Raw genomic sequence first — 24,581 nt, forward strand, 5'->3', positions numbered from 1 at the left:
GACAAAAATGAAAAAAATGGGAAGAAAAAAAACTTGATTTACATGATCTAGCATGAAGTCAACAACCTAGAGGTCATGAAAAACAATTTTATAGAGTATATATACAATAACATCATGTCTGAGTTATCATTAAGGTGAAATGTTACAAAATAGGACTTAAAAAGTTGCGCAAGTGTTTAATTACTATATGTTAAAGCATTGTCTTAAGAAGTGTTCCTGAAATAAATCCTTATCCAGATCACTCATGACCATCTTACAAAGAACTTCACAGTGATCTCTGATCTGGGAGCCAAAAACAAATGCAGATCCTGCTAAAATACCCATGTGCTCATACCCGTTCTCAGAAATTAATGCCACAACAGACCACAAAATTATAAACTATTGAAATGTTTATATATATCTCCAATAAATTAAAAAAAATTACTAGGAAGGTAATCATGGATATTCTGATAAAGTTTTATGCAGTTACTCATATGTTGGAAAGAAACTAACTGTACTTAAGAATCATACGTCTGCATCTAAGTTTCTCTTTCTGCTAATGTAATGCACACATTGCATTTTTTTATGAGATGGATGTCGCTTTAGAGAAAGGTGTCTGCTAAATGAATAAATGTAAATGGCTGAATAATGATAAGTGGCAGCTAAGATATACAGGAATCGTCATCTACAAATATGCAATTCATAATATCATAGATTGAGTACCAATGCAAGCAAATCCATCCCAGAACTGAGAGCAACCAAAAAGTGAATTTTAATTTTCAAATGTGTATCGATATTTAACGTTTATGCTCAAGTTAAATCTTCTATGCCAGCCTAAAACCACCATTTAGTTGTACTTATTACACCACTCAATACCTACATAATAAGCTATCGTAACTAAAAAAATAAGGTGATCATTCATCATTATGTGCTAAGAACTTCTGGTACTTGTGGTCTGGTCAGAAACTTCAAATTTAGATAAAAGGGGGGAGAAACCTGGAGTTTCTTGAGTTGCTTGTTAACACTGGTCAGGTCTTGGCCGTGGTCCATTTGCGAGAGCTGCCCTTCCAGTTGGGACAGCCGCTGGTCCAAACTCGAGTAGCTCTGGACCAGGAGGTCGGCCTTGTTTGCCTCAAAGAGCTGCCGCGCTTTGGCCTGGGTGGTGCTCTCCAGGTCCAGCCAGCACTCCCGGATCTCCTCCAGCTTCCGTCGCACAATGGAGCTCAGCTCAGGCTTCTCTTGGATCAGCTGCTGGCCTTCCTAAATATGCAAAAACAACCAATCATGATCTCAAATGACTCTTTTTAAAGCAAATGAGAAATAACCAAGATCTGAAAATTCACTTTAGACATTTCTCACATGACAGACCAAGTTCCCTGAAAGTCACCGTAGACTGAAATTACAGTATACAAGTCGCCCATTTGCATTCATCACTTGTCCTGTTCAGGGTTGCGAGGGTCAGGATCACCCGGTGATTCTGAGATAGGCAAGGCTGAAAGGGGATCACCCTGGACAGGACGCCAGTCCATCGCCACCCATTTACACACTACGAGCAATTTAGTATCACCGATTCACCTGCACTACATGTCTTCTGCTGATTGGGACTGTGGGAGGAAACCTGAGCAACTAACAGAATCCCACACAGACACAGGGAGAATATGCAAACACAACACAGACAGAGCCAGATTCGAACCTACACCGGAACAGCTCAGGCGCTGTGAGGCGGCAACACTATTCGATGTGACAAGCAATTTACATTTACATTTATTCACTTAGCAGATGCTTTTCTCCAAAGTGACTTACAATGGATACTATGTAGTGTTATGAGCCCACACACCTTATTCACCAAGGTGACTTACACCGCTAGATACACCACTTACACTGGGTCACTCATTCATTCATCAGCAGAATACACTCTCTCTGTCACTCACACACTATGGGTGAACCTGAACAGCATGTCTTTGGACTGTGGGAGGAAACCAGAGCACCAGGAGGAAACCCACGCAGACACAGGGAGAACATCCAAACTCCACACAGACAAAGCAGAGACCGAACCCACATCCTCTCGCACTACCCAGGCGCTGTCAGACAGCGGCGCTACTCGCTGTGCCACTGTGCCGCCATTTATATCGCTAAAACATTATTGCTATGTTACGTGTTTATACATGGGCACAATGTTTCATATACAGTCACCCGGTTTTTAAATAAAGTTTTTATCTCAGGCAAACAAAACATATTATTAACTCTAAAAAAATTATTTTTTTTTTAAGCTTTTTCTGGTTAACAAAAATCCAGAACTTAAACAATTAGCAACTCATAAACTACCAGGTCAGATGACTCCATAATAAATGATACTTTAAAAACTGGAATCATTCTTGATTACTATTTTAATTATTATTAATTATATGCATATACTTAGAAGCTTTGGCAGGATCTGTATTACAAATACCAACAAAATGATGTTAACTCTGCCACAACTGCATAGACACTGGCTTTGAAATCATCACCAAGGGGACTTGCTTTTCTGGGAAAGATGTACATACTGTAAGAAAGGACAAACTAAAAAGATGCAAAACTAGGTGAAAGGAAAATATTTTTTTAGGATTAATCCGGTCTCTAACCCAGCACCTGAATACACACTGTTATCTCTCATGGTTAAGGTGCTACATTGTACACTTACACATCTTGACTCATTCAGATGGATGAACATTTGCAACAGATACTGAGAAATGCTGAATTTCATAAAAAAAAAAAAACAGAAATTAAAAATTTTAATGTGTTTAAAATCAGAGAAGGAATGAGTGCAAGACAATTAATTCTCTTGTACCAGATCAATAAGTTTGACTGGGATGAAAGGACAAAATTAAAATTTGAGATTTCCAGGACTGAGTAGGTTCTCTCGAACCAAACGGATTAAACATCGCTGCACAACGCCAGGAAGGGGACGACCGTGGCAGCTGCTCATTCTGCTTATCAATCCACGCACAAACTGGGTTACGAGGGCAAAACTTACAGTGGCAATGAGAAGCACCATAATCTTTAGAGGTCACCACTAAGGGGAGAAGAGGCATGACAATTTTAGGATGAACAAGAGGATAAGCCGTATTTTGTAAAATCACTCTTTCGTGCCTGAGATACATATACTTCTGCAACTTTGTCTGAAAGCTCACTATAAAACGAAACAAAAATATCAGCCAACAAACACAAGAGTACTATGAGACGGTATAATTAAAGTGTGTGTTACTAGTAATTAAAATGTCTTGTGCTGTTATTAATTTGCATGACGGTAGAAGCAATCATGAATATATCATATATTTATTTTACATGATAATCATTAAACATAGCTGGAAACCAACAGAAACGATAACCGGAGGTACTTTTCATCAGGAAGCTTGAACCTTTTTGGCAGTCCAAGTACAACAACGAATAAAAGACGCTTCCTTTAAACAAGAGCAGCCTTGGCTGGTACCCTAGATCTTTCAGAAGAAGGTGCTTTTGACCATTATGTCACAAACAGTATTCAGGGAAAGGAATATGCAGCCAGTTTCTCCAACAGCAAAGATTACACATCTCCCATCCCCCATCCCCCTTATGTGAATCTCCAGCCCACACCCCTAGATCCCAAGATCCTCCCCCAACTATGAAAAGCCCTCGTACCATCCCCCATCCTATTATAATTCAACATCTTTTGTAAAAATGGGGGCATTGTTGCACTGCAGCTTGGAAGCATGGCACACAGACATAAAATACTGCAGGCCTGTCCCTCAACACGTCGCAAGAACAAAGAGACAGCCACCCACTGCAATCGACATCCCCACTGCCGGGTGGGAGAAACAGGAGCGCTTTAAAGATCACAACCCTCCTTCTCTGACTGATGACGATGACACAGATTTCTCTTAACCACTTGAAGTTGCTGCAATCAGCACCCACACGCGCTGAAATGTTCCTATTGACCGAGAAGGGACTCAATCCTGACAGATGGGAACATCCTCACCCCTTAGGCTTCTCATAGCTCTCATTGCATTTTCTCAAATACCTTGTACTACATTTTCTAGGCAAAAATGGAGGGAAGGAATAATGGAGAAAAAGGCTATGTAACCTACAGTACATGGGTAATGTTAGGAAACAGGTGATGACGCTAGGATTCATATATTTAATTTTTATCAGATTTTTCATCGCTAACCAAGTCGTCCATTCCTGAGCTGCAATTTATGTTGCAGGTAAATATCAGTGAAGCCTGAAAAATGAATAAGCTCTTAAGTTCTTTGGTTTTAGATGTTTCCAGCTCCGGAGGAAAAAAAGAAAAAGGCTTTAGAATTCCACCTTCTGGTGTAATATTCTTGAGTGAGGAACATACCTTGAACTGATACAGTACAAATACCCTGCTGTATAAATGGATAAATCATTAATAAGCAGCATAGTGTGCAAACCTCTGGATGTAAGTCGCTTAGGAGAAAAATAATCACATATAATAATAATATTAACAATAATAGTTACCGTAAAAATTAATTGTTAAAATAAATAAATAAATAAAAAAATAAGAAAATAATGCATTTTAAACAATGTGCTGTGAAAGCGAAATAAAATTTTATTCATGATTTAAAATACTCTAAACCCATGTGTGGTGTTTCAGCGCTGTTGAAGTATGTTGAGATGGTCAAATGGTGGCTGGGTGTAGAAGAGTCACCTCTGGGCACAGCAGAATGCTTTCAACACAGCCCCCCACCCGCTCCCACACACACACACACACACACTCATCTGACTGTCGCTGCACCCCATCTGAGAAAATGAGAAAAAGAGGATTTCATATGCTTCCAGGATAGGAAGGAACTCAACCTTGGAGGTTACATAATGCTCTATCTGCATTCCTCTCCCTGCATCGAGCTCTCGGTGCCTCACTTCCGCTTGCTCGATCATCCCTTATATTGCAGCGGCAGCAGAAACCTGAGAGTGCAGGCACAGCGGACACTCCTGGGAGACCTGGGGGAGAGCGAATGGGGGGGGTGCTGCACCACAGGGCAAGGTGAGCCATGTAAGGAGAGCCGGGGGACGTGCTGCAAGTCTGGCTAGACATCACCAAGGAAGTACTCCTTGAAACGATGCTGCTTTTTTGTTAGAATCGCAAGCGCAGGGTCCGTCAGGTTAAGCTTCTATACTGGCATTTTTAAACTGAAGAACATGATAATAAATGCAAATATAAAAGCAGTACTAATGTAACAACTGTCACACACAAACTAATACGCAGCACATGTTATAGTGAAACTACCCTGAGAAAATTAAAGAAACCCACATTCCTTGAAAAGAAGTGACAAGAACCAGTCTGACTCTGAAGACCACAAAGGAGAGGGAAGATAAGTATGACAACTGACTAAAATGGTAAATGTGAGGTTTACACTGTCCACCAGAGATACCTACAGTATTTCTACATAGACACGCACACTTGGATGTATTGTGTATATGCAGAAGACATGCTGTTCAGGTTCCCCCATAGTGTGTGAGTGACAGAGAGAGAGAGTATGTGTGTGTTCCACTGATGTATGGATGAGTGACCCAGTGTAAGTAGTGTATCTAGCAGTGAAAGTCTTCCCGGTGCTCTGGTTTCCTCCCACACTCCAAAGACAGGCTGTTCAGGTTCCCCCATAGTGTGTGAGTGACAGAAAAAGTGTGTTCCACTGGTGTACGGATGAGTGACCCCCTGTAAGTAGTGTATCTAGCAGTGTAAGTCACCACGGTGAATAAGGTGTGTGGGCTGCACTACACTACAATAGCAATAGCAAGTGGGCTGCAATAGCACTACATTGTATCCACTGGGAAGGGGGTGCGGTGGCGCAGTGGGTTGGACCGCAGTCCTGCTCTCCAGTGGGTCTGGGGTTCGAGTCCCGCTTGGGGTGCCTTGCGGCGGACTGGCGTCCCGTCCTAGGTGTGTCCCCTCCCCCTCCGGCCTTACGCCCTGTGTTACCGGGTAGGCTCCGGTTCCCCGTGACCCTGTAAGGGACAAGCGGTTCTGAAAATGTGTGTGTGTGTGTGTGTGTATCCACTGGAAGTCGCTTTGGAGAAAAGCGTCTGCTAAATGAATAAATGTGAATGCAAAGATGAAATATGCATAAATGGAGCATATGGCAGCATGAAGTTCCAAAGGTACCTATGAATCTGCGATAAGTGACACCTGGGCTCCTTCCGTTCACTTGCCCTCCCCATGACTGAAAATATTTGAACAAATGAACACCATGAGCAGCACATCAGTATTAGAGCTCTTCAATCGCTCTTTTATTAAGAACAGAGTTAGTGTTCTCTCAGCAGGGGTCACAACGGTCCATAAAGAAGAGCCGACAGCCCGTGGAGACTGAGGAGGCGGTGTCCCCAGACCGCCCGTCTGCACGCGCACTGCTCCATCACGCTACCGCAGGGTAACGCTCTTTCGGTCACGGTTAAACAGAGTAAGATGTGTAGAATCAGGTACAGTATGAAAGCCACTAAAACACAGAAACGGGCAAGGGAGACACAAAAGGGGGACAAATTGGGGGGGAAAAAAAATCTGAGCAATAAGGGGGGGGAAAAAACATCACAGTGGTGGATCAGCAATCACGAAAAGGTGTACCACGATCAGAACCAGCGTCAAAATGTCAGTCTCTCCGGCAGAGCACGAGCTGCTGATGGCATTTTCGTGCCAGCATACAACCGCAGCGCTCCAACAATAGCGATGCCAAGACGCTGCTGAAAACGCAGAACGCTCGCATGGAGCAAATGGTGACGAATGCTGAAAATCACACAGAACAATTGTTCCACTGACCACAAGTTCAATACCGCACCATGTTTCAGTCAAATATAAAAAGGCTGCATGAAGTATTTATTATGCTGTGTCAAAATGTCATAAAAAGCAATGGAATGGTAAAGTAGTCGCGTTACAATAAGTGCAAAAAATCTCCACACGTACCAGGCAATGACATGAGCATCAAAATACATCATTACGGCCAGAATACAAGCGTGCAAATACTAATAATTGTTAATTTTTCATTAACAACTCTGCTTAGCGTACTTTTCAACTCGGCTCAGAGTCCCCCGGAGGGCTGCTGTCGAGGGAGGCTCTTGATCCCCTCGTTGGGACGGAGAGCTGGAGGTGTAGCTTCAGCGGGTTTGCGGAAAGCAGCGCACGCGAGAGCGTGAAGGTTAGTGTGCGTTTGCGTGCCTTGTATTTGGCCGAGCACGACATTGGCATTTGGGGCTTCGCTTTAATGCTCCCCTCGCGGAATTTCATTTTCACAGGCTTCCATTTTGGCATTTTAAAAATGTGTTCAAGCATATGTGATCCAGAAGCAGATGAATTCTGTAAATAATATCAGGTTTCTTATGAGGCTGTCAACTTTAGAAAGAAAAAGAAAAAAAAAAATCAACCAGCTCCTCATAATATCAGGATTTGGAGTCTGGAGTCTATCCCAGAAGCACAGGGTAAAAGGCAAGTCAAAGTGCACATTGGGTGCAGTAGAACAGGGGCTGCACTTTTTATAAGTGATATTTATAACAGTTTTCATGCAAGTCAGCTCCAAATAATGGCAGGTCCAGGGGCTCGAGTGTCAGGTAGGCGGCGAAGGGAACGTCCTTTTCGCCGAGGCCGTATTTGAACATGACCTCAAAGGATCGCCTTTCTGAAATCCTCGTCGTTTTCAACGGGATTTTGGAAAGCCACAGTAACGCTGTGACGGGCTGTTGAACGAGCTCCAAGTGACCTCACCGAGGAACAATTAGCAAGCTGGATGATCCGGTCTCCCCGAGGGATTTCCCACCATACACTGGGAATACTAAGATAAGAGGAAAACAAAAGCGGGTCTCGGAGGAAGCGCGGCATCTCCTACGCGTTGTAAGCTGGCGTGTGGTATGATGGCGCAGACAAGTGAGAGAACACTTGAAACACTACAGCTTGTTAAAGCACATGCCTGCACTCTGCCGAGGCTGGGCTATGTGTCTCAAGCGGAAAGCCATGAAATGCTGGCAATTACCATTCTGTGAAACGCATGCAAATCAATCAATCCATCAATCAATCAATAAATCAATCGATCAGTACAAATATTTAAATAGTTCACATGCTCCCGTTTTCTCCGACAGCTAAAAGTCACATGTTTTGATTGACTATAGATGGATGGATTGATTTTATAACCTGTTTTAAGGATTTTCATTACAGAAAACATCCACAGTATATATTTGGACCCCTTTGTCACGACGAAGACCGGACTGCGCTCCGCTGCCCTATGTCAGTCGATCCCATGTGGTGGAGGAACTGGGAGCAGGCTGAATGCGAAAGATGGAACGGTCCCCGTTCCAGCACACGTACAGGACACAAGGTGCCGCATCCGCAGCGCTCGCCTTGCTTTCATTTGGGACTCCACCTGCGCTTTCTGTTCATGCCCGCTGTACAAAAAAAGTGTTCTCACATGCAATCAATTTCGAAAATGCTGTTAACTTTCGAAACTCCGTCACTCAAATGAGCAGGGAAAATACTTGTCGCGGAAGTGTAGGGGATTGGTCTGAAGATATCACATACCCTCCTCTGCACATGATCAGTGAGCGCATTTAGCAAACAATCAAAATATCTGTTGGGAAATTATGGAAGAGCTGACAGCAGGAGGGAAACGTAGTCGTCTTCGGAAATTTACTTTCCCCAAAACGATGATGTTCGGATGCCTGCCCCCATTTTTGCAATGACCTGCTTTGAACCATACAAGCTCCTTATTTAAAATGGTCATTTACTCTGAAATTGACAGCAGGGACGAGGTCTTTCGTCCAACTTCTCTCATTAACGTCTTTCTCTCGGTTGCCACGAGAGCCCTAAATCTCGCATGTTTTTCTAAAAAGCTATACGAATGATCCGCTGGTCAGCCAGGACACTCGTGACGTGCATATGAGTTTAATCTTACAGCACAAAACTGATGTTCCTGCAAGGCACACCTGAGAATCAAATTCACACAGTTTCCTTAATTCATCTACCTACACACAGATCCAAAAATATGGACTCCTCTGCATTAATGTAGTTTTTTTGCCATTTTTTTTCTCACTTGCTGTTAGTACATTTATGTTGCCTGTCATACATTCCTCTCACAGTTGTAAGGCCAGAAATTAATGTCTAATTCCTTGTTCAATTCCATTTAATCTATCAGGCTTCTTCCTAATTTTAATTAAATGAACCTTGACATGTTTAAATTTGCATTGAAAGACGACAAGCAATAACACTTCCAAAGCAGATAGCAAAGAAGCCTAATTTCAACCAATTTTATCTATTCGTGTCTGCTGAAATCCAGAAAAAACAAACCAAACAGCCCATGAAGAGGTGGACATAAAACTTAGAGCAATTCATCACATGTTACTCAACTGGATATTTAACACAGGAAAAAATAAATTATAATACCGCAAAGGCAATCCCTTCTTAGCATTTGCATGTTGGTATTCCCCTGTTTTTACTGTTTCAAACTCCACTATTCCACTCATGAATTGAATTATTAGCAATACGAGGAATACCAGGAATACAAAGCTTACAGGTAATACAGCTCAGGAAAGAGGGTAAAAATGCTTGTAGGTTACTGTATAATTTGCCTCATAACCAAAAAAAAAAAAAAAAAAAAAATCAATCAGTTCCAATGGTAATCACGGTAACTTAGTCATCTTACGTTGCGAAATTTAAATATGAGTAGAATAACACTGCCTACTGTGCTCTTAGTGCTCTAGTATTAAAGCTTATTTTAAAAATATTTGCATTTTTAAATGGAAGTGTTAAAAAACATTGTAAAAAACACTTGCAGCCATAGTCAGTCCAAACGAGTTTCTGTATGTTTGTGCAGTTTGCATGTTTTCCCTTTTTTCTCACAGGTATCCTGTAGGTAATGTGGTTTAAACGCAAAGTATGGAGAGACATTCATAAAATATTTCAGCTGAGTTGAGCTGATGGAAACATGCACGTGTGTAAGTGACTGGTGATGGCCTGGCATCCCATCCAGGCTGTATCTCTTTCTCTACCTTGCTTGGTGCCATGCCTCCTGGCCTTGGGTTTGGAGCACAGCGACCCAAACTGGGCACGTAGTTATCGTAAATGAATGTAAACACCACAATAATCAATCAAACAATATATATTGCACAAAGTGTAATGCATGAATTCGTGCTGTCTATTCAATTACCAAAATTCTTCATAGGCGTATATAATTCAATCAGAGCCTCAGAAACAATTTCCAACACTAATCGAGTCAGTTGAATTAAACTGTGCCACACAGAATGGTATAAATCAGTGCAAAAACTACAGCTGAAGGTGTTTCTGTAACGATAATTTTTTTGCACTTTTTGCAGTCCAGCCACAAGCTGAAGAAGCGTGTCACCTGGTGATATTCTGACAAGGAGTCACCGAAATAATGAGGTAATCATAACAGCTCTCTGTTACTAGAGATCTAAGAATTACACTGAAATGTTTCTGCCGGCGTCTCGTTTTCAAAACAACGAATGCAGAATTCAGAGCCGAACAAAGGAAAAGCTGGAGACTGAGCTCCGAGAGAAAAGAGTGTTAAGAAACAAGAGCAGAAAACATTAATGCATATTTACAATTATTCATTTAGCAGGCACTTTTCTCCAAAGCGACTAAGATCTCATCGAAGATACAACATCTGCATTACATTCGCAGAACGAGAGACTTAGACGCAGATGTGTGATTCTACAGTATTGTAGTAGTTAATTTGTTACTTTCCATCATATGAACCAATGCACTTCGCACAAGTAGCTGCACAAAACTTTATCCGAATATCGACGATTCCTAATCACCTTCCTAGTAATGATTTTTTTTAATAGAAACATTTACGTTACATTAGAGGAGCAGCCACGTAAAGGTTTATCCGTTGTTTAACAGGCATGATCTCAAAGTTATAGGGCATGAACGTTTACACATTACAATTACATCGAAACTTTGTTGCAAAACCTTTACGTATATGTAGAATATTTCAAAGGGGTGCAAAAGATGCATGTTGTTTTAAATAAGTTTCGATTTAACGCAACAGCCATTGTACTTTTACAGCAAAATATTCTATAGAAATACTCGCAAAAAATCTCTCCGTATAGCCACCTAAAACACAATAATAGAAAAAAACATTCAACCAATAATGAACAACTAAAAATAAACCCCCTGCAAAAATTCACATTCTCTGGTAACATATTTAAAAGGTTTGTTGCACTCTACCTTGGGGGCAAAAGAACATTTCTGAACTTAAGGCTCATACAATCATATGACAATAACCGTTTTTCCCAAAAGGCACAAACAGAAACACAGCTCTGCTCACAAAAGCCACTGACTTCTCCGCAGTACAAGCGTTTTTAAGGGTTCCTCACTGGTTGCAAAACCTCACTAAATATCACTCAAATAAATGAGAAATTCCAGAAGAACAAAAGCCTCAGGAAACACGAGGAAACCAGCGCAAACACCTGGATATGCTTCCGTTGCCCCCGTTTTCACCAAACTGAACTCCCGGAGCGTGGCAGGAAAAGGCACTCTGTACGAGACATGTGGAAAACATAACCCTGTATTTATTTTGCCTATGAACAAAACCTAAAAGCAAGACGTAAGGTACAAAGCAACTTCCTTATTGGCTCTTACAACATGTAAAGTGCCTGATCATATGTATATGGAGTAGATGGCTAAAGGACGCTGCCCTCAGTGAACAGACGGTACGCCTGACCCATACCTTTCACGCAGCCGGTGTGGGGAAATGTGCTTCGGGCTCACAACATAGACTCTTTGTTTGCCAGATCTTTTGTGGGAGACACGACGACTCTCTCTCTCTGCATCTCTCTCGCTCACGCACGCATTCACACACACGCACGCACACACATGCACGCACACGCACGCAAGCCCTCCACGTCCTCCACACGACCCCCGGCCTACGCGGACCCGGCGAAAGCCACGCTCACCTTTTCAATCTTCTCCAGCCACTCTTTATTCTGGGCCAGCTCGGCCATGAAGGCCTGGTGCTTCAGCCATTTCTTGTGTAGCTTCTGCGCTTCGTCCCGGGAAGTGTCGCGGGCCATCAGCATCTTTTCCGCCACCCAGTCGCCGAGCTAGAAGACACCGAAAGCAGCAGTCATGGGACTGAAACAAACACCCGCCCACACAGTCACATCCACGCACAAATATGGTGGAAAGAGTCCGGCGTTACCCAGAAACAGGGGATTAAAAATCCCCCCCCCCCCCCCCATCTCAGTTCCATCGCCTGTATCTCCAGGCCGCATTTCCACACTTTCCTTCCCAATTTCAAACGTGAAGGCTCTGCGTCTAATTACCAGCAGCGCTCAGCAGCGGCACCCAGGAGGGCTCTGGCAGGCCACTGCGTGTACCCTCATGTTAAAGCTGCAGTCGGGCTGCACCGTAGTCCATCGGGCCCCTTCCGGGAGACCCCGACCCCGAGAGGCAAAGCAACGCCACAGAAGGAAGGACCAGCGGGAGAGTGATGGGGAGCCTTCGCAATCTGGCGCCTCTCGGCTCGGCAAATACAATCCACCGAAGAGCCGAGGCAGAGGCGACGAGAAAGGCGATAAAAAAAAATGGCAGCGTGAGCGGCAATGTGGTTCCGTCCTCTCTTGCGAATTCGGATTAAATAAGAGGTGGCCGGGAGGCTCCGTGATGTCCGTTATTATCGATGCTGAGAAGAGGAAGAAGGGAGGGGAGAGGTGGAGAAAGGGGTGGGTGTGTGATGGTCCCGAGCCGAAGAGGGAGGATGACGGTCGTAGAAGAGGCGTTGTTGTGGGGGGAGCTCGGGCTGCCGGCCACCGTGTCTTCCTAAGGAATCAAAATGTACTCCCCGTAGCGATCACAGACACGTTGAATCCATATTGTTCCTTTTTCTTTAATGCATCTTCCGCCGTCGCCCTCCCTCGCTCGCTCCCTCGGTGTCGCACGGCGCTGCCGTTTGCTGCAGTCGCTGTCTTCTAGCACTGCCAGGCGCTCCAGCATGCAGCCAGCCCCACTTTTTCTCTGCGACTGCAGTGGCTGAGCGGAGCGGGAGCGAGAGAGCAAGCGAGCGAGCGCGTTCACGCATCAGGGAGAGGGGGAGGGAGAAGGAGAAGGGGGTACAGGCGGGGAGGCGGGAGAGGGCACCGGGATCGAGCCAGTGTTACGGAGAGAAAGAGCCTACGTCGCTGCTGGCCGTCACCAGGGACCCTCTCCCTGGTCTTGGAATCAGTGTACTGCGAACCGGAGGAGAGAAGACAAAAATTGCTATAGGAAACAGCCGAATGAGGAAGGAGAGCAGAGACAAGGACGCAGAGGGATGGCTCTGTTTTGCTGACTGATTTTGGGCCATGCTTCCATTTAAAGGGCCCTCTACATGTTTTTTTTTTTTTTTTTTTTAAATCGGTGTTCTCTCACCTTCATCTCCCATCAATTACGAGATATCCGAGTGTGTGCCTCTCACAACCACTTTGCAGAGGTTAACATGAGACAGAGCCTAATTGTGCCCTGTGAAGACTAAATTAATGGATCTTATGGACCCTCGCATGATGGCCGTGGCACTGATAAAGATTAAGCGTGACCCCTTTAGCGCACAATGAATGCAAAGGGAATAAGAGTGTGGGAAAGACATCTGAAGGTTGCATGGAGCCTGTTAAAGTGTACCACGTCATCGTTTGTGCATGGGGACGGGTGATCAGAAGGTTTCACCCAACAGCTGGTCCCACTCCAAGAGCATAATGAGCACAAATAGGAAGCCACTGAGAGCTTTGCTGTACATCGAGATGAGAATCTTCAAGATTCTTGAAGATCTGTGGAATCTAGATTTTTCATAGAAAAATACCCAGGTTACAGATATACAGGATCAATATGTGAAGACGTACTTGTTAGATGAGCAGCTGCTTCTTTTTGCTTTCCATTGTCCTCCAAGCTACCAACTTGATGATGAAGCCCAACGTATGACCCAACAACATTTTCAGTTACTAAAGTCTCAGTCTGAAAAGTCCATCCACATCTCATGATCTTTTAAAAATATTTCTTTTCTTTAATGAAATGGAAAAAAAAATGGTGGCAATAAATAATTGCAGATACTAAAAGTTGAAAAAATTTAATCTTACAAAGAGTAAGCATTATGATTGAACAAGTTTAAGGAAACATTTTGCAGCTACTTAGCAGGCCAATTGCTGGGGCTTCACCAATGAAGAGAAAATACAGAGGAATCTCTTACTCCGGAAGACACGGATTAGTAAGAATATCGTAAGATATTAGTAAGCCTTTACTTGAGGAAACTGACAAGGCACTCACTACTTGTTGACTTTAAATGTCTTCTCCCCTAACACACTGTAGGAAACAGACCATGCATTAAAATTTCATACATCTTTTACCTTAGACTTTAACTCCATTTGTTCTGATATTAATTCACCACTATTTTAATTTTTTATATTGTACATTACTAATCGACTGCTTTAAATAACAAAGTTTTAAGACTTTACATATTCTTGGACTCAGCTGGGTGTGTATCAGGTAATTCATTCAGATCACAGTCAAAGTGTTGTTGCACCAGTTTTGTGAAAATCTCTGTACATTACTGCTCTGCGTGTGTCATTCTGAGCTGCCATAAGGCTGGCTTGTTATTGTATACACTGATCCATATTGAAGCGAGGTTCTCGATGAAGTGAAGAAATGCAGAATGTAAAGTAAAGCGCCCTATACTGCTACTTTATATCATGCATCTGTACTATGAAACTAAAAAAGTAATACATCCATAATCACTGAGCCAAGGTAAAAATTCCTATGCAGAATTTCAAAATCAAAATTAAATACCTGCAATAAAACATCTTGACATTTAGCTGAAGCTTTTCTCCAAAGCAACTAACAATGTTAAGATACTTGGAATTATTTATTGATTTATACAGCTGGGTACTTTTTACTGAAGCAATTCAGGGAAAATACCTTGCTCAATGGTACTACAGCTGGAAAAGAGAATTGAACCTGTGACCTTTGGGTCTAAAGACAGTAGCTGTAATCACTACACTACCAGCTGTTACACACACACACACACACACACACAGAGTCTGAAACCGCATGTCCCAAGTGGGGTCGCGGCAAACCAGAGCCTAACCTGGCAGCCTGGGGTGCAAGGCGACACACCCAGGACAGGACGCCAGTCCACTACAGGGCACCCCAAGCATGACTTGAACCCCTGACCCACCAGAGAGCAGGACCCAGCCAAACGCGCTGTGCCACCCCACCCCAGCTGTTCAATAACAAGAACCAATTAAATTTTAACTAGAAATTATCTATCATGAACTAACTAATGTCTCACCATTATGACAACAGGTTGGCCTAAAGGTTTCCTAATCCATATTTAAAGATGTGTGGTGTGCTGGGTATAAGCTTTTTCTAGTTATACTCATAAGTCATCAAGGTCTTTATTCAATTTTGAAAAAGATTTGATAACTTATTATCTACCCATTCTTTACGAAGCCTTTTAAGGTGTATTTTTTCTTACAAGATATGCAAAAATCAGTTTCTTAACTTATCAAAACTGTTTCATTATTTATATGCTATTCTGTGTACCCCCAAATACTCCAAATCATACAGTGAACTGGAGTGCTTAATTTCATGAATATTGAAAAAATGAAAATAAAAAAAATTACTTTAGGAGTCTAAATTCACAATACAGGTTTGGGGAACACCAGGTAGAGCAGTGGCTAGAAACGACCTAGACCTTTAAAGAGGTTTATGCATTGTTAATGATTCTAAGCTATTCTAAAAATATAGTTTAAACAGTTTGTTAAATTTTTAATTCTTTTGCTACATTATTGACACGATGATTTAGATGTGTAATGGAATTCAGTAACATAATTCTATAATTTTTCAAGAAAGATCCAGAAATTCTTAAGCAGAAAAATGCATCGAATGATGTCAAACAGCTCACAAGCAGTTACAAATTTCATTCTTCAAGAGGGAATGAGGGTTAGTAGACTTCAGCAACAAAACTTTCAATTATCTTAAAAACAGCTGCAGTGTTTGTGCTGTATACAGACAGTACACATATAACTGGCATGTTCACAGCCAGTATTTGCATTATTGTGTGCATTTCACGAAACACGGGGCAATTCAATATCAACAATTACTTTTAAATACGGATCCTGGCATTCATGCAACATGTCTGATCTTCAGAAGCACTGCTGGGCAAAAGGATGAAATACAACATATGATAAATAATAAAAACAGATGCCAGATGGATGAAAAGCGTACAATTATTTTTTCAAAGAGGTGTCTGAAAAAATGAGGGAGGCCAGGTTCGCCTGAAGATCAGATGAAACAGATGGCGAGAGGTGAAACCAGCTTACGAGAAAGTTAAACAGTGAAACAGCACTAGTGGCTCTAATCCAGTCAGGAATAAAAAAATAATAATTTGACTGATATAGTTTGATTGATTTACATGTGCATACATTCATTCAGGAGGGCACGGTGGCGCAGTGGGTTGGACTGGGTCTTGCTCTCCCCTGGGTCTGGGGTTCGAGTCCTGCTGGGGGTGCCTTGCAATGGACTGGCGTCCTGTCCTGGGTGTGTCCCCTCCCCCTCCAGCCCTACGCCCTGAGTTGCCAGGTTAGGCTCCGGTTCCCCGCGACCCCGTATGGGACAAGCGGTTCAGAAAATGTGTGTGTGTGTGTGTGTGTGTATATATTCATTTAGCAGACGCTTTCTCCAAAGTGATCTACATCTCACAGAAATTTTATTTTAATATGTTTTATTAATTTTTTAGAAGACATACGCAAACACCACCTTATCTGCAACACATGCGTATTTTCTCATGTACGCTGTTGCCATGCGTGTCAGACCAAAAGGCATTTGGACTGTCTTCACACACGTTCATACATGTAAACAGCAGCTGGAAATGAGACACTTTATTTAACGTTCATGTAAACACTGAACATGAATACAGAACGAATCCATTTGGATTTATGTAAATGTAGTGACAGAGATGTAAATGTGCCCCAACACGGTCAGTCAGTTCAAGTTATATTGTCATGGTTACAGCTCTAGAGTTAGTATGTGGGTGTCAGTGAACTGTATGGACTGAACCGAGCCTCTCAGAAAGCTTTTCTTGGTATTCCAACCAATTACCTTTGCTACGAGCACAACGTGTGGGAGTTTATCGTCTCAGTAAAATTTTCCAGAAATTAACCTTCAGAAGTAGCTTCACTAATAATTTTGTATCTCATTGTACAAATGCTTACAAATATTCCTTTTGTTGCAGCCAGCTATAAACGAAGATAAAGCATCTGTCCCATTCCCGTATGAAATGAAAAAGTTCGTACCATTAGACGTCCATTTTTACCAATGTTTTTAGATTCTGCGCATTGAAATACTGCTTTGATTTAAAGTAGGCTGATGGGGATTGCAAGTACAGAATATTGTCACATTTTTATTAAACCTGAAAGGTAACCATTATTCTTTCACCTGTTTTACATGTCTGAGATTTGAGAAATCACTGGGATCTCACATAATGTGCTCTGATACCTTCAACACAGCTTAAACATAAAATAATAAAGAGCTTGCCCTGAAAAAGTTTCAAACAAAAATAGTGCTGAAAATAAGGACAAGGTCTACAGAACCTTGCAATTCAACTGGGCCATGCAACAGCATGCACTCTTATTAGTAACTCTTATTGCTCTTATCTTGTCTCGCTCAGTGCCGCAACTGTTTTTACATCCTAAATGACGATGGCCTGTGAGGATAAGTTTAGATGCAGTGACAGAATGTTCCCTTTTGTGAAAACTAAATTTTAATGCCAACATGTCACTGGGAATATATTTCAAAATCAAATTTGCTTAAAAGAGAAAAACACTATCTGGAAATACATATTTCTTATTGCCAACAATTAATACATTAATTAAATTCTATAAAAACACTTTGTTCTACTAAAGACTAGTGCAGTTGTTACTAAATTCTACTAATTATCTGCTCAATATTGATATTAATCTTATGAGCTTTTCTATGGCTTACTATGACAATTCTTCACACTTTGAAGAGAACGGAATTCTGAAATTCACTCGCCACCCATACGCACACATAGCTCTTTCACATCCACTAATAGCTTTCACTTAACTTCCGTGACTTGACAACTGCTTCACAGATACGTTTTTCAAAATAGACAACTTTTTTCATGCTGCAACTGGTGAAAATGAGTGTGAGTGAAGTTCCGTCTTTCGGACTGTCATCAGTTAGAGTGATATAGAACAGATGTATGCAAACGCCACCTTGTCTACAAACTATTATCATTTATTCATTTAGCTGACACCTTTTTCTAAAGTGATTAAAATACTGAACTTCTTAGAATGACTGATCTATTTTACAGGTGGGTAATTTTTACAGGAACGACTCAAGTTAAGTACGTTTCTCAAAGGTACTACCGCAGGAGTGGGAGTCAAATGTCGGTCCTTTAAGTCCAAAGTGGCAGCTGTAACCATTATGTGACTTTCTGGCCTCAACTAACTGGCCTCAAATAATCATTCCTTTCATTGACTATAACCATATGAAACGTTGGTTTTAGGGGAGAATGGGTAAGGCTCACCTCATGGCAGTCCTGCAGGAATCTCTGTAGCTCCCACTGGTCATTCAGCTTGTCCAGCCACTGTTGGGCCAGCTTGCGATTCTGGTTGCTCCTGTGAGCGAGAATAGTATACTATGATTTCAAAAAGAGACTCAGCAAAACACACAACTCTGTCTCATAAGCTGGGTACAAATGACAATGGGCAGTAATAACAGAAGAGGGCATAGCTGTAAATATTGCTGATTTGAGTCTTCAAGAAGCCCTGCAGCAGGATCCTTGAGCATAGAGCTTCAGTAAGTGTGAAGATTTCATGAACCACTGATGTAGAGGTAAGCATTTCTCAAAATTACTTTAAAATGGGTAGTTAGATTGATGCAGTGGTGGAACAAGTAGCTCACTTTACTATTTTCATAAAACTTTAAAACCACTTAACGAAGCCATTCAATTTTTAAGGGCACATAAAATACTGTTACGCATGCTGTTCACCACTCTCTGAATCTTAGTGGTTTGACCAGGCTACTTGAACATATTCACTTTCTTGCTGAGCCATTCCATTTGTTTTGTGTTTGAGTCCACTGACACAGGTCTTGAACAGAACCCTTCAGGAACCGCCTACAGTTTGCAACATCATCATCTCAAGCCTTCCTGTCACAGTTGCTGCAAAGCATCTCCAAACAAGAATGGCAATACCACAGCACTTTACTGTAGGTATGGTGCTAGAAATGGGATGTGTTATATCACACATCTGACTTTGACCCAAGAAAAAGAATTTTCCTTTTGGTCTCGTCACATCAGAAGACCTCCTCCCACAAAGTGTATCTTTTAAGATGTAGTGGCCTTTTACCTCCCTCTCATTTAGGCCATGTCATATCGTCGACCAATATCAGTGCCAATTTCTGTGGTTCAAATGTAGACCTGTTCATCATCTCCCAAATGAGACACTCATTTCAGGAGAATTTACACCAACAATCTCCAAGTTTTCTGTATTTCTTTTGTTTATTCCTGGTGCTGGAATTTTTAAAACAGATTTTACTTCAGATTTAGGCCAGTGTTTTTTTTTTTCTTTTTGTATTTTACCTGCTCTGTTTTTACCTTGTTGTTGTATCTTCTGTCATCTTCTGATTTTTTTCAGCAATCAAAGGCTTCAGTTTTAGCAATCCATCATGCACCAACTCATTTCTGGTTGTTTGTATAGTTTTTAGTGTTCTGCATTAGAATTCTACAAAATGTGTTTCTTTTTTTGATGACTGCAACACCCTATAGCACTTAACTGGAAGTTTCACAACAGGGTTACTGTATGTTGATCAGACGTGAGCAGCCACTACTTCTCCAGACCAAAGCCTTTATTGTCAAAAATATACTGAATCCAGTACTGAAATAACCAGGAATCCAACATCTGACCCTCAAAAACAGGCTGACTGTTGTTTAAGAGGGCCATAGGAGATAGCCAGAAGACAGAATATAATTAAAAAAAACGTGGAAAGAACATGGCAAAAACACAAAAAGACCAAAGAATAGGTTGACAATAAATCACTAGATTAATATGCCAGACAACATAAGTCAACACAAAAAATTTTGAATGAACTTCTGAAAGAGCACAGAAAGCCAGAGGTTCCTGGCAGATAAAAAGCACCTTCTAAACTGGTCCAATTTAAAACATCACCAGTCCAGCTGAACAGGTTGCTGACAGCGATCCACAAACACACACACACACACACACACACGGATCCACAAACATCTACTTGCAAATAGTCAACAAATTGTGCTGTAAATAATCTATATGACAGGAAATTCAGAGACATCGCAAACAGTAATCCAGGAATGGAACTGCTGAGCTAACATCCATGGAGAAATAAAACCATCTGGAAATCATACATCCGCTGTGAAAAGGAGACACCTATGGAAGAGGACTGCAAAACGAAAGTCTCAGAGTGCAGTCATTCTGATACTCTTCCAGGTCTCCATTAACTGCCTCAGTCTGTCCTTCAGCCTGCTGGGGAAACCCAAAAGACAGGGTAACATTTACACTAGATTTAGCAGAGAAGGTTTTCCAGAAATGAGGGACAAATTGTGCAACGCTAACCAACGTGATACCAGGTGAAACATGTTGGATTAAAATGCGCACCATTTTAGCGTCACGGGGCAATTTCTTCACCGGAATGAAATGACACACTTTTGAAAATCAGTTCACCACAGACAGGGTGACCGTTACAAAATGACAGCAGGTCTGTTATGAAATCAAATGAAATATGACACCAAGGACAGTGTGCAATGACAAGGAGACAGAGAAGCCCAGGCAAAGAGCTGCATGAGTTTTTATGACAAGAACAAAGATGTGCACAGTCACATGCCATTTTATTGGTGTTACAATAAAAAGACAGTCCAATACCCCTAACCGTTTTTTAATCTCCTGGATGTTGCGCTGACTTGAAAATGAGAGCTTACTAAAGTACTGTATCTTAGAATAAAATGAAGCTGGCACAAAACGTTGCCCCGGAGCAGTATTGCAGCGAACCAACTCTCATCTTTTCACCCAGTGCATGACGTTTGGCATCCACGAAAGCTGGACCAACAAAATAAGTAGATGGTCAAACAGGTCACTGTCTGCCTTAGCAGCTCTAGTGCTCCAGGACACAGGTCAGTAACACATAATGAATCTGAAAGAGTAAGACAAATAGCATCCACCACGTGTGGCTGGGGCTAAGTCTTGTACGTCAGATTCTTATGCTCACAGAAACCACAATCAGAAATGGAGTCCACTGTAGCCAATGTCTCCATTTCATTAATACCAATTTAAATGCTACAGTTTCTCAGTGGGTCAATACAGAAGTTTTTTTATTCAAAAATTATTATTTATACGGTATACATTAGGAGTTATTCTTTGCTGGAACAGAATATACTCTGCTAGACATATCTACTTCTACCACAACATGGTTCTGCGTGGGCCATCAGGTGTCCTGTGGTAAACTGATTTTGCTTTCTTCAATACTTGTTGTACTGTACCTCTGTAGAGCATTTCTGCCAATTTTTGATTTTCTGAAAGTGGTGACTGCAGTATCATTCTCCTGAGAATTCCTAATTAAACAGAAGCGCTGCATTTTGTTTCAGTTTTGCAGGACATCGCCATTCAACAACTGATTGCTCCAAGACGTACCAGAAATATGACTGTTAGAAATTAAACTGGCACTCTCCTCCATTGGCGGATAGGTTTGCATGGCTGCTAATGACCTGTGACCTGAAGGTGGCTCATCCAGGTCCTAGACAGACCCAGATGTTCATGATGCTCATAAGTGAGAAGTTTAATTTTAACTGCTTTGCAAGAACATAAAGCTGTGTGAATATATGAAAATATAAAGGTAACAAGAAGGAAACAGTAACTTTCAAATGTGAAATATGAAGAGTGAGGAAACTCCCAGACTCCTTCAAGGACTACAGTTTTTTTGGATGACTGTTTGGCTAAGTTGAAAAAAAACAAAACAAAAAACAACTACATGATCCCCATTCAAAACGAAATGTAACACCCTTCAGTGGGTTTGCTGTCAGACTTGTTTATGGGTAGACAAATCCATTGAGCAATTGTTGCATCAATAAAGTTACCACAGAAAGTCTCAGCAGGCATTCGGGCGATCACAATACAGCTCCGGGGCTGTTTACCTAGCTGAAGACTGATGAAACAACAGTAGACCAGTAAAGAGATCTGTACCTCAGAAATTGAAAAGGCTGCTTTGTAGCATCAGTAAGTCAAGGGATTACAAAGAAATGCCCATTGACTGCACAGAGCAATCACGACATGTGTAAATGGTCACACTCTGTAGGACCCATGAGAAGACTTGGTCTTTCTGAAAGATCGATTCTTTGTGTCCCGGTCTATAGGTGGACTGTGTTCAGCATATATTAATATCTAGATAATGCAGAAATCACACTGATCTCTGAAGGATTCTTACAAATTGCCACTACAATTACCAACCAACGTCTACAACTGGTTGTCCCAACCAGGGTCACGACAAACCGGAGCCTAACCCGACAACATAGAGCGCAAGGCTGGAGGGGACACAACCTCGACAGGATGCCAGTCCACCACAAGGCACCGAAAGCAGGTCTTGAACCCCAGAGCCGCCACACAGCAGGTACTGGCCAAACCCACCACACCACTGCACCCCTCAGGCCACTAGAATTAGCATAGTAGTAAATCCTGAACCTAACACAAAGTCCAAAAAGAAACACGAACCCATACTGATGAAAACATGGAGGATGTACTTAAAAACCTCTAGGTTAAACTTCTAAATAAGAAAAAAAATCAGACCTAACTGAGAAATGCCAAGACCTCACCAGCTAAATTTACTTTCGAGACTAAGTGATCACTGGAAAGACAGGTTAACCCTTTAGTCCCCAATACCTTCTAATGGAAACTATAAATGTCAAAAGTATCTCAAAACTAGTTCACTCTCATGACCACACACTGAATCACAACATCTGAGTGGTTTAACTTCAAAACATACCAAGGATTACATGCTGACATTTTCTTGAACCTTGAGATAATATAGGCCTTTTAATGACTTAATCCTGGCGTTGTTTCCGTTGCTGTTTGTTCAGTATGTTTTGATTTCGAAATGTAATTCAGCCAGCCGATACACTTTGATTCCTGAATTACTTCGATCAGAGTTGGAATGACTGTGATTTGACACAGGTGGGGTCCATTTAACTATCGGTTCTGGTTGTGTGGTGGGAGAAAGTGTGAAAGCGGTTGATACACACTGTGGTTTCTAATTTGCTCCTTCCCTGCACTTGTACAATAACCTGCAGCCAGTAAGGTTTACACTTTTCCTAACGTTTCATACTGCTGGGGTGGATGTGGTATGCATGAGGTGGGTATGTTATGGATATTCTACTGGCAAAGTACATGTTTTATCAGGATTTGTCACTTTCTGCTAATGCCAGGATGGACAAGGAGGAGCAGTGCACTCAGCCACACAGCCAACGACCGTCTCCGCTCTGTGCCGTCTTGCTCTTTAGGACCTGCTCCTTTCCCTTGGTCTTCGGAGAGGATTTCTCTCTTTTGGGAAGTGCTGGGCTAGCCACTAATTTCACTAATTTGAGAATTAAATAAAGACAGCAAGATCTCTGTGCTCAGTTCTAAAGGGAGATTTAAGTTTAAGAAGCAAATCAAAAGCATTCCAGGATCCTATGACACAACCTTATCTATCTCAGTTGCATGCCTGAAATTCGGCGTGTGTTTGAACGGGGAATGGTGAACGGGAAATGATGTCCTTTGAGACGTCTTTACTGCAACGTCCTTTTTTTGCTTGCTTCCTGGTCCCCATTTTAGGAAATACATATGCATATTCTTCTGTTATCCTCATTCTCTAACAATTATGCTTCTTACAGACTTTATGTGACAATATAGTGTCACCAAAATTGTTAATACCAAGGAAACCTTCACATTCTAAAATACCTTAAAAAAAACAGAAACAGATGTCTCTGGTAATGCTTATAATACACCAATGATGAAATTATGTAATGTTTCCAAATGTTAGTTTACCTTTAGGTATAACCATAGTTACCCATTGAAATCAGTAACACATTTATAACAATTACAGTCCACCTTCTCTGCCTACTAATATGGCCAAGTCATTGCAATGGTCTTAAAATTACACTGAGATATAAGTTTGATTTTATAAAGGACACATTTTTACAGTAATATTTTGTCAGCCCTTCCTGCACAATAACTGAAGGAGGACCACAACCTCAGCCTCTGGGTTGCGTCTTACCTGTTAGCAAGCGTCTCTATGCGCTCTTTAATGCGCTCAGAGTAGATGTTGCCTTGCCCCATCAGGCTCTCCCCAGCCTCAATGACCGCCTTGATGCGGTGTAAGTTGAGCTCCATGGTGGTGGTGAAGTCCTTGTGCTTCTTGATGGCTGCCTCCACCGTCTCCACCGTGGTGGGCAGTTCAACGTGGGCAAGGGCTGACTCCTAGACACAGAGGAAGCTACATGTAGAGTGAGATTCACCCAGCACACCATATGATCTCGACTACTAATGATTCAGTAACTAGTACAATAAAGTAGAAATCT

The 24,581-nt window shown here is 41.8% G+C and overlaps 1 protein-coding gene across 2 annotated transcripts in view; it reads right to left on the minus strand.

The window, feature by feature from the left end:
• sptbn4b (spectrin, beta, non-erythrocytic 4b) overlaps nucleotides 1–24,581 on the minus strand; it is a 72,639-nt gene that overhangs the window by 18,448 nt on the left and 29,610 nt on the right. The window contains exons 17-20 of one of the 2 annotated variants that reach the window (XM_018742827.2): nucleotides 24,278–24,480; nucleotides 18,531–18,621; nucleotides 11,911–12,057; nucleotides 976–1,239 (exon numbers count right to left, since the gene is read on the minus strand). In XM_018742827.2, the coding sequence (XP_018598343.1) occupies nucleotides 976–1,239; nucleotides 11,911–12,057; nucleotides 18,531–18,621; nucleotides 24,278–24,480 (705 nt within the window). Of the gene's footprint in view, nucleotides 1–975; nucleotides 1,240–11,910; nucleotides 12,058–12,279; nucleotides 13,283–18,530; nucleotides 18,622–24,277; nucleotides 24,481–24,581 lie in introns of those variants that run through there. The other variant, XM_018742826.2, reaches the window with a different exon arrangement.

Source organism: Scleropages formosus, chromosome 10 (genome assembly GCF_900964775.1).
Source record: "Scleropages formosus chromosome 10, fSclFor1.1, whole genome shotgun sequence".
Lineage (NCBI taxonomy): Eukaryota > Metazoa > Chordata > Actinopteri > Osteoglossiformes > Osteoglossidae > Scleropages > Scleropages formosus.